Genomic DNA, 11912 nt, shown 5'->3' on the forward strand with positions numbered 1-11912 from the left:
GATGACCTGCAGTTTTCTAATACAACTGGTATTCTGCAAAAAAAAAAACTATGTGGTTTATTGGTGTTGAAGTAGAGCAAGAGAAGAGTGCACCCCCTCCTAAAAAAAATCCTGGATCTGCCCCTGTTACATATATCCGAGAATACTAATCCCAGGAATCTTCTGCCGTGTTCGCTCACTACCAGGCAATTTGGGACGAAACATCAACTCAAACGAAGTAAAAGTTCTGATCAATGAAGACCACACCATCAAGTGTCAAGTTCAGGATGCCACTGGTAATTAAACAAAGTAAACCCTCCCTGAATAGGGAAGGCACTACGCCAGAACAAAACTGCAGGTGAAAATGATCTGCCTAAATGGCTAAGGAAGTTGGAGCGATTCGAACGAAATACGTGAATGTAAATTTATTATTTCTAAAACAGGTAATAAACATAAGCATATTAGCATTCTTAGGAAATTTAAGAGAGCCGGTTTCGTTTTCCCTTAGGCGGCTTAACGGGATTAACTGGCTACAGTACTCAGCTGACTCAGTTTTGTGAAGCCTCTGTTGGGGCTACACTAGTGAAGTAACACTAAAAAACGTTTCTATAAAAAAGGATGAATTCGGTCCCAGCCAAGAATTGAACAAGGAACTTTGAATAGTTATTTGTCTGTCAGCTATGTCTAGACAGATTGAGATTGAGGAACCGGTGCCTAAAGATGGCTTTAATCTGCTGGATTTGCAGAAGTTTTTTCTTTGAATTCAAAATCTGTGCGATCAATAGATGGACTACTTTAGTGGAAAATGGGAATTCTAAGTTTTTCTGTAACGAAAAAAGCATTAGCTGTCCTTTCCAGAACGCCCTGCGTCATGTTGGGTATATAGTTGTAATCATTACAATCAAGCTACGTTGCCAATATCAGATTCATTCCTTTATACTTGCATACGCAATGAGCGGTAAATTCCTTGCGAATGCTTTTTGCGAATGGAGTTCAGCTTTCTTTTTGAACTCAATAAAATGTCTTCACAGGACAATATTTTATCCGTTCAAAGTCTGAAAGATGTTTAAATCTGACCGTAGTCTAAATTGCTCTTCATTATACAATCAGTAAGTAATGGCAACGGCTAACAGATTCAGCTTTTACACAATTAATTCATTAAATATGTAATCAATTAACGAAAAGAATCTATGGTGTACGCTTGACCTGACTTCTATGTAAGGTGTATTGGACTGTTCCGAGGTTACGAGTATCAACAATAGACCACGGCACTTAACCGTCTTAACATTGACACTTTCCTTTTTTCATGAGAGAAAGGTTTTTTAAAACATTGAATATGTCGCCATGTTGACGAATTGCGTATAGTTTAGAAGCTTTAATTTACTTTGCCTCAACTGGATGTAACGATATTGGTAAAATAAACAGATTAAATCGGGGCAATGTTTCATGTGAGTGTATTCTGTTGTGGCTAGAGATCCTTCCTTATATTTATTTTTATATATAAATTTGCTATTAAATAAAGCTGTTTTGAGAAACATGAAACGGAAATTCAACAGAAAGTTACAATTATTCAATCAGTCATTCTTTTGCAGGAAATATAGTATCCTTATTAGTATGGAGGAAGTCAAAAATTAGTATGCAGGAAATCCAAATTAGTATGTAGCAAGTCCAAAGGGGCTTATCTTTGCTGAAGCATAACTACCGAACTATGTATGATTTGGTTTGGGTTGCAAACATGAAAGTTAGTCATCTTAAGTCGGAACCGCTAAAAATGTAGCTGTTCATTAATGACTGTCTAGTTCATTGGGTTAACATTGCCCATAACGCGTCTTTATTCGTTAAGGAATTTAACGTTAAAGAGGAATTTACTCAATAAATGACAACATCACAGCTGCTTATCAAACAACAACTCTCCCTGAGCATTATATCAAACGCTACAAACAACAAAAATGAACTTTGAAAACCTGTTAGGCTAACAAGTTTTCAAAAACCTCAAATGTAATCCGTTTTAATCTTCTTCAAGTTTGTCCATTTGTGCCTTCGTTTTGTACTTGTTTTTTTTACTCATACCTTCTTTGAATGTTTTCAACTCATACTTTAATATTTCACACAATTTGGTGGCAGCTCTCTTTGTTTGAATTTTGATAAATGTTGTGACGCAGCTCCTTAAAAAAAATTGCTTTACTTTGATTTTTAATTTTTTGCTTGATAAGGGTTGAGACCGACAGGCCGGCGCTCTTTGCAAAAAGTTCCAAAACATCCCCTCCCCTCCCCTCCCCTCCTCTCCTCTCCACCCAAAAAGGACCAACTATGTATGAGACAATAAACATGAAGAGTTGACTAAATAATTTTTATTAAATGGACGTTGTTTTTTATTTGGCTGCCTTCGGCAACGCCCAAATAAGTTCTTAGTAGCGTCATGTCAAAAAAACACAAAATGGCGGACGTATAACCAAGAGGAGGTTGCGCCGGCGTTACGTGTCCTGACACTTCAAGGTCTTTGGAAGGGGGGGGAACAATTTTGGGGACAACAGTGTTTTGGTCGATTTTTCTCTCTTAGCATGCTGAAAGTCACGTTTCATTTCAGTCAAGCGTGAAGCATCCGCAGTTTAGAAGTCCACATTTCTTGCTTGCGTATATCACCATGAATTTATGTGGCTTATTATAAAGAAATAAACTCACAAATAACATTTTAAAGTTCTACTTTCTTTAACCACGACTAGAATTTTTAAAATGGGGGACAATTTTGGCGCAGCATGACAAGTTGTTACTTAAACCGGCAGACCAATGTACCCTCATTTGGGGGGACTTGTTATTGACTTAAATTAAGCTTCTCATGGGGTGTATTTAAAAGTTTCAAAATGACGACAATTGTATTTTTGATCTATCTTTTAAACTCACCAATATAATTAAGCTCTTGCGTATAGGATGCAAAACAGGAATGATGAACATAATAAGCTTATTTGTCCTTTGGTCTAAGTGCTTCTGATACGGTGTGCGAAAGCAAAGTAAGATGTTGCTGAATAGTTATTTTGTCTTCGAATACTGAACCTGGAACATTGCATTAAACTCAGTTCACGAACATCAAGTATTAAATCACGTTAGCCGGCTCTGAGTAAGCCGTAGACACCCTGCACAGTGTATAAAAGGATATTGGACTGTCCAAGCTTTATAGACATTAGATTTTAAATTGACCATGCTACTAATCTATCATTACTTATTTGTTTGAAGCCAGTCTAATTCTCCATATCAATATGAACAGGTGTATGAAATAATTAATTTGCTGTCGTGAATCTGTGGTTCTGAAATAAGGTTTAAATTTGTTTAATGTGCTTTGCAAAAATACCCAGAAATACGTTGCATATTTCGAAAGAAATACCTTTTTAACGTGTATCAGGAATATCAGTAGTTTAAGGCAAAGGAAATACAGTAAAAAACTAGAATACAATTGGTTGGCCGGGTAAGTTTTGACTTAACAGTATTATACCTTTAAGGAACGTCAAATAGCTAAGAAGTAACAGACCCTTTAACGAAAAAGTTAACTCAAGCAAAACCTCCAAACTATTCGAGAATTGTTAAGATCATGATGAAATTGAGTAGTTTAGAGAGCCTTTTTACGTCACGAAAAAGATCTAAAATTTGATTGGACCCCGTGGCAACAGGGTTTTCAGAAGTTGTTTGTCATAAAAGTCACCCCCTATTCCTTAAGCTGTCGATATCTTGTGGTATTGCATCAACCAGGTGGTCTGAGTGTCTCAGCCAGGAAAAAAAAAGGTTAGTCAATTTTCGTTATGACTAAAAATGCTTAAAAATACAAAACACTTTATTTGGAGTAATTCTTTATTATAGCCGGTTTTTGGTTGCATGTATGACATCCCGGTCGCGGGAATGCAACTGCACGGGAGAACATATGTGACCCAGTCTGGCCAACACAAATTCTAACAGCGACAGCCGGGCAGAAACAAGCATGTTCTTAGATTTTTTGAGAAAAGGTTGGCTTAGCCCAAAGTAAGGAAATCGTATATAACTGAGTAAACGTAAGAAAAGAACTTCAGTATTTCAGGTTTGCTTTTCGGCCGCTGATTCTCACTGGATCATCAAATGAGTGCTTAGTGCCAAAGTAGTTGGAACTTGATACTGTTGGTAATCATGAATTAAAAAAGAAACTTGTATCAGTAATTCATTTACAGTGGTAAGGTATCTAAAGAAAAAAGTGGAGAATACACCCGGAAATTTAAGATCTAGGATCGCCCGCAGGCGACTCGACTTAATAATGAAAGCAAGAAAAACAAATCTGTCTATTTTTTGGATTCGTCTCATCATTGCTTTACTTCGGTCTTGCCAACAATGAAGACAGGATTAAAAAAACGTATATCTTGGTGGCAACACTAGCACCCGATGATTTCTACAGAGGGAGTTTACTGGAAATCACAGAGGCGTAACTAGGACAGACATATGTACAGTTTCCACGCGTGAACAATTGGGAAAACATCGCATTTTATTTTGAAAAATATCTGAAAGAAGTTAATGCGGAGGTACATGGGAGCTTGTTTTATTTTCAAACTTTCACCTGATTACTCACTTCCCTATCGATTCTCTCCTCTCTTTTTTTTTAAAAAAAACTTGCAAATACGCGAAGCGCTATGAACGAAAAAGCTGTGAGGCCTTTGGGTCCAAAGTCTCTCCATCCCTCTTAATAGTTAACGATCGTTAACGGACTTGAACAAGATGACACCTGCAAATCACGTGAAGAAAAAAAAAAAACGCCTGATCACAGGTTAGTAGCTTTCTCAATGGCTCACTGGATCTCAGTTATTTAACAATTACTGAGTGAGGCTGTGTATGATGTGAAGATTTATGTGTATGATGTGAAGACTTATGTGCTTTTCGGCCTCGGCGGATAACAGCCTCCGAGAATACTCATTCTCCAACGAATTTTTTTCATCATTACCAAAAGAAATAGGAAAAGAAATGAATAGCAATATTCTCAATTATACTTCTCAAGAGATAAGTGTGTCATGGCCAATGGAGGAAAGCGTTTTAGTTGGATATAGAGTACTAAAGTGATGGAAAACTCCATACAAACCCTTCTAATTTTTTCTTGGGTCGACCCCAAAAAAATTTAGAAGGGTTTGTATGGAGTTTTGTAAGCATAACTGGGCTACGATCTCAGAGACAATTTGCCCCCAACTGCTCATTTTTGGCAAGTAGGCCTCTTGAACATTGTTCTTTCAGAATATCCTGACAAATCCCATAATTTCAGAAATTTCATTTTTATGACGTCACACTCTAGTACTCTATAACCACATACTGCAGTCAGCATCGTCAGCGTAATTACCAAAGAGAGGAAATAAAAAAAATCTCGAGGCAACGAGAGCTGACCTGAAATACCTTCAAATTCGACTTTTACCTAGGAATAAACCTTACTCTATATCAAAGAACTGCAGTTGGTGTTTAATACCTCCTTAGGTTTTCATCAGAGAAACTCAAGCTGTACTCAGTTATGTCTTCAATTGATGAAACAGGATGTAGTGAGGCCTGTTCTTCAAGACTGCGCCTCAATCAAGCTATATCAACGGAAGAAAGTGTTGTGGAAATACCCAAGTCTGGTGAGATTGGAATTTAATGAGTGTGAAAGATAACGAGAGAAAAAAACAAATTATTCTTATTCTAGCAATCAGGAGTTTCGCTACTTGTAAGCACGTACGCACGTGCTGGGGGTACCTGAAAAAAGTCAAAGGTTCGTAAAACTTAACACAAAACCAAAAAAAACGACAAGGGAAATAAATGAGACATATCATGTTACTGTGATCCCTTAAAGAAGGCTAGCCTGCCAAGTTTTACAAAGAAAAGATAACAGGATATTTTAATTTTAACGTATAAAGCTAAATAATCATTAGCTCCGGAATATATCTGTATAATAAACATGTTTTATAATCTGGATAAACATTAATAACTTGCGAGGTCATTTTCCTTTTCCAGGCCAGTATCTTTGGGGCAAAATTAGCCAAGATACACGCAGTAAGACTAGCCTTAATAAGGGGTTTGTGGGATATATATAAATGCTTTGAAGTGTATACAGATTTATTTCTATTCAGTTTTCTATTCTTTTTTTGGACTTAAATGATTATCATTTAGTGTCTCCAATTAGCTTCTCCACCTCAATACCTAGACACTCAAATAAAGTTCATCTTTATTTGTATGTCCCGTACATGACAGACAGAGGACGATTTGCCAGACAGACTAGTCTGGGGGTTATTGCACATAAATAAAGCCACTGTTTATACACTGAAAAACCCCTTTGCCGTTTTTAAACGGCACAAGTCCCCCTAAATGCCGATTTTTAAAGAACGAAAGACTTCAATAGAAAGGTGGTAGAACTTTTGTTCCAATCACTTCGTTCCACACTTGGGCTCCAGTAATGAGGATACTGAGCATCCGTTGATGACTGAACAGGATATCATAGCGAGCCCTTTCCTCAGTTCTTATCTGCGGCTCAATCAAGCCATACCAACAGAAGAAAGTGTTGAAGAAATACCCAAGTCTGATAAGATTGGAATTTAACGTGAATGACAGACTTGAGGAAAGAACTACCACTTTTTTTCTGGTACCTCAGTGTACCCACGTATGCCCGCAAGTAGTCTAGCGTAAATTCTTTAACAACAATTTTTTTAAACAAAACACACCGTTCAGATCGGAAATGTCGGTTTTGGCCGAAGAAGCCACTTGATTGGATCACTAAACACGAATATTAGGGTGGGAAAAGGCGAGAACTACACAGTGATATCTCAAGGGGTTTTAAGGCCTGGGTCAAAGATGTGTTCTGAATATATAAATAAATGGCAGTATCTTTCGCTAGGAAACCTAGAACAAAATGAACTTTTCCCCAAAAGTAAATCTTGAGGTTTCCTTGTGCCTTAACGTTTAGATTATGGTCACGTGACGGAAACTGGCGAATTTACTTTGTTTCGATAAACAAATTGGTATTTCTGAAAGATGACAAACATACCTAACTTTCTACGTTTGGAATGAATGTACGCGAAGTTTAAAATTAAAGTTTTAAATAATTCAAGATTAAATTTGGGTATTTAAAATGATGTTTTCCCTCATAACATTTTATTGAAGTGCAATGGACGGTCATTCCAAACGTAAAGTGTTAGAAATATTTAATATGAATTACAAAAATGTTTTTTCCCGATTTCTTTCCTTAAACCGGCCACCAATTGGTCAATAATTTACGATTTTTAGCAAAATGGTCACGTGACATATCACGTGCCTTATTAACACAATGTTTGTACTTTAAAATGTTAAGGACGATGAGTTCTTTATGTGTGCCAAACTTTAATTCAGCGCCATCATCTATGCCAAAGATATAGCAAATAATTCATTTTCCACAAGCAAACGCCTTAGTCCCAGGCCTTAATCTATTTAGGTCTTTATTAATCACCTTCCTTGTCCCGCTTTTAGAATCAACAATGCCTCCAAGTGATGAAAATGTATGTGGAACTTCTCCTGTTGGGCTGCTGAATTACGCAATATCAGTCGACAGTTTGGAAATCCTACACGATTCGAACTCTGTTTCTAACATTGCACACTCCGCCGGTAAGACGTAAATATCATTATAAGTTTAAAAGTTGTGTGTTTAGTCCGCTCTGAAAACGCTTATGTGACAGCTGTGTTTGCAAAGTTTGATAATTACTAATAATTTGTTTAACAGTCTAAATTAGTACAAATTAGCGTCTTGAAGTCTCACCTCACGATTCGAGCTCTGTTTCTAAAAACGAGAAGTCCAAAGACCAGTGCAAAGCTGATTCAGAACAACGTGTATTGTTTTTCATAACAATATTTCGGCTGGTCATACCAGCCTTCTTCAGGTTTACAGATGTTACTGAACTTATGTAGGAATCACAATGTTATATAGATGGAGAATGTCGCAATAAAAAGTCGGTTTAAAGTGAGAGGCGGAAATGACGTACAACATAAAAACTGGAAAGGAAAAATACTAAGGATAGGGATTACAATAATTCGTCCCGGCCGTTTAGGCCATGAGGTTTAAGAGTCATGTCCTTATCTATCAATTGCGACTCCCTAGCCTTACGAACTGAGTCACGTGAAGAATGAATTTTCTCTAGTGAGATTAACTGCATGTCAGTATGAAAATGGTTAGAGTGAGAGAGAAAGTGTTCAGAAACAGTAGTGGGTTTAGATCAAGAGCCATAATAGGACTATATGGCTCTTGGTTTAGATTTAATGTTAGTTAAACGTAAAAGTGCCTAATTACCTGTTTTATCGAGAACAGCCTGGAAGACACGACAGCAACCTTTTTTTTCCTCTGAACTTTGATACTGTCCTTTAGAATTCCACTGAAAAAAAAATTTGCCAGCCTTTGACGAATTAAACGGGATGGAATAAGCGTGATAAAGTTTAATAAGGCAGCGCAAATTCAATTTTTAATTGACGTTTTCGTAGCCCGTCGTCGTCCTTGTTGCTTCGGTGGCAAAAAAAATGTTTTACATAGTTTATTTCATATTATCAGATTGATAACTTGCAAAAATAATTTCAGTCCTTTCGTTTTCATTCACTTGTTTTAAAACCTCTTTGTAAACTTTACAAGAATTTTCTTTTTAATCTGTTCCTTTGCTTGAGGCTTTTAAAGCCACGGCTTTCGTCACATGGTCTGTTGCTGAAAAAACGGTTGGATTTTTGACGGTAAAGTAATGGCGTTACTAACAACTTTTGTTTCTATTCTGAAGTAATTTTTCCCAGTGAGTTTTTTTAAGGCTTGTAGATAAGTTCCTGGTTTCAGCTTAGCCCCCTTCCGAAACACCCCCACTTTCAACCTCCAAGCTTGCTCCGTGGTCCCTGATATTCCTTTCACTCATAAAACTGCACTCCTCCTCTTTATTAAGATTATAGTAATTGTACCCTAGACAGATACAAAGAAGCATTAAGTAATTGTTGAGCGAATTTCTTTTTAGCATCACTACATTCTTTAAAAGACGAAAGGGCACAAAGTGAATCCCCTTTAGCCAGAACAGCATCGGCTGCCCCATTGCAGCCTTACGCTACTGTCTACAGTAGGCCTAATTCAAATCCAACTGCTGAGCCAGAGAAAACTACTAATATGGAAACTACAGGGAATGTGGACAAACACATTCCAACTGCAAATGTCTGCTATGGTGGGGACGTTGAATTAGGAGAAGCCGTTAACCTCAAGACAGGAAGGCAGCTCTTCCGTTGGAATCTGATCTTTAATCTCATCTTGTGGATCCTTGTTCCTCTTCCTATCTGGTTGCCTTTCGTCTCCCAAGAGATCTCGCTTTTTCTCCTTCCAAGCATTCAGGGGGCCTTTATCGTATTCTGGATTTGCGTCTGCTTGTTGGCCATAAGAACTACAGCGGTCATGTTTTGGAACAGAAAGACGGACTTCAAATCCAAGTGCGACCAGTTGATGAAGAAATGTAACAAGGATCCTGAAGCACAAACAGCTGAGAAGACACCGATCCAACACGTAGCAGTCTTGGCTTGTTATAAGGAGCCTGTGGATTTGATTGCTGCTTCAGTTCAAACTCTGGCCAATCAAACTGTTTCTTCCAGAGTAACCATGGTGGTGTCATTCGAGGAAAAAACTCCGAACCTGTGCAACAAACAGCAGGATTTGGCAAAACTCTTCGGATCACAATTCCGTGAACTTATTTTTGTTACGCACCCCTTCGGCATGGAAGGAGAGATCCCAGGAAAGTGTTCAAACAGCAACTGTGGCATTAGGACAAGTATAGCACACATGAAGAGAAAGGCTGGCAGTAACTTTGATCCGGATAGGATCCTTATAACAACTGGCGATGCAGACTCCAAATTTCATCCAAGATACATGGAAGCGCTGGAGTACAAATACGAGCGAGAATTCATTAAAACAAAAGATCTCGATAGAAAGATGGTAAACTGCTTGTTCCAGTCACCACTACTCTATAACTGGAATTTAGATGCAGCATCTGTTGTTACCAGATTGACTGGCATGTTGCGTGCATTCCTCATGATGGGAGCCATGATTCCATTTAATGTCAACACTATGAGCATATACAGCTTCTCAGCTTCTCTGTGCATGGCTGGGCAGTATATCCATCCTGCATACCAGATGGAAGATATAATCGCTCTCATAAGGTAAGATGAAGCAACGTACATACACAAAAAAGAGAACTGCACTCTTTTTGAACACCCCGTGTATAATCCGCTTAAGGAACACAACAATTACTTTTTTCCTGAACTTTATCCTCGGTAGTACATTTAAATCATGATTCGTGTTGCTATATTCTTTATATTGAGAATCGCTATGGCCGAGTGAGCATGGCTAGTATTAATCAACTGAGTCAAGAAAGGCAATTTACACCGAAAAAAGATTGAAAAGCTAACTCGCACGCTAGTCCTTCGTCAGAGCGAACCAAGGAATTGTAGGTAGTGTGGTTCATATATCGAGCGGCCGCGGAGCTGTCCTAGTTAATAGTGTGAACTGGTAACATAAAAAACAAGAATAATTTAGTTGAATAAAAAGCGTTTATTGATTCCGAGGAGATTTAGAGAACCGATCTGAGACATGAATTTTATTGCAGGTCACAAAGTTAGATTCTTAGCAGGGAAGGTCAATTTATGGTACTGTCATTGATCTGTCTTTTTCCTTTTTGTCCGATGACGTCATAGGTGGATGGGAGTCTGCAAGAGACGGCTTCGCATTGTAATGGTTCCCGTACCCACTCTTTCCGGTCCAACATCTGGAAGGGTGATTGAGGAGGAGTTGGAGGAATGGGCACGACAGGCGCGAAGATGGACTATTGGAGCTGCTGAGGTGTTTCACTACTTCATGGTCAAGTCAAACAATATTCCATTCTTTACTGCCTTGTCCTGGGGAATCACTTTCATCATCTATTATGGTAGTTACTTGTCTTTATTTATAATCATCATCTTCACTTTAACAAAATTCTGCAATTTGATTGGCTATCGGTAGCCCTGATTTCAGCATTAATAACAATACACCCTACATGAGGTTCAACAATGTAATAGGACAACACATCACGTGACTCTCTTTGTCCCGTTCTCGATTTTACGGAAGAAGCCGCCATACAAGGTTTTATTTTGAAACTAAAACTGATATCCCACATTTGGAGCGATTTTAATAAATTCGCTTAATTCTGTCCATTCCCTTTACAGGTATTATCCTGTGCTGCTCGTCACTCTACAGCGTTACGTTGGCGATCTCCGTTAACTTTCTGTTTGTGGAGGTTCCAGTCATCCTTGAGTGGGGAATGTTAGCTTTCCTTGTGTTCAACTACGCTGTCTTCGCCTTGATCTTCTTGTTGGATCGAGTCACAGTCAGGCTGACGGAGCCGAGAGTAAAGGAGAGGATCTCTTTTGTTAGAAATCTTTACCATTGGATCGTATCACCGTTTGTGCTGACGGCCTACTCCATAGTGGAACTGTACGCCCTACATGAGGTCATGGTACGGGGAAAGAAGGTGTGCAAGCACGGGGCAAGCAAAAAGGATGCTCTTGGTTCTAAATAAACAACAATTTCCTATTTTAAAATTTCATGCTTCTCTTCCCGAATTTAAGTATTTTTTGACGCATATTTTCGCAGTACAAGTTTTTTCATGGTCAGTAAATAGGTTTATCAACAGTATTTATCTACGCAATATTTATTATTAATTACAGCAGACAAACGTAAAATAACAACTTTGCAACCAATAACACGTTTCATAGCATTTTTAGCATCGAAGTAAATGTACCTATTTTATTTGTACTCATATAATTGGCTAAAAAAATCTTGCTCCATTTTCTCGGCCAATCAAAAGCAAGATCGTAGCCAATCATCACGCGGTTGCACGAGGTATTGTTCGTGTCAGTGGAATTAATTAATGAGCAAACTTGAATATTTCCTAGTT

At 38.1% G+C, this 11912-nt stretch overlaps 1 protein-coding gene across 1 annotated transcript; it reads left to right on the top strand.

Moving 5' to 3' along the window:
• Nucleotides 1-5482: 5482 nt before the first annotated feature.
• On the top strand, nt 5483-11804 carry LOC140948083 (uncharacterized). The gene is made up of 5 exons (XM_073397304.1): nt 5483-5588; nt 7447-7581; nt 8958-10140; nt 10675-10904; nt 11182-11804. Exons 1-5 carry the CDS (start codon nt 5483-5485, stop codon nt 11532-11534), a joined length of 2007 nt encoding a protein of 668 aa, XP_073253405.1. The 3' UTR covers nt 11535-11804.
• The last annotated feature ends 108 nt before the right edge of the window (nt 11805-11912 follow it).

The sequence above is a fragment of the Porites lutea genome, chromosome 9 (genome assembly GCF_958299795.1).
Source record: "Porites lutea chromosome 9, jaPorLute2.1, whole genome shotgun sequence".
In the NCBI taxonomy this organism is placed as follows: Eukaryota; Metazoa; Cnidaria; class Anthozoa; order Scleractinia; family Poritidae; genus Porites; species Porites lutea.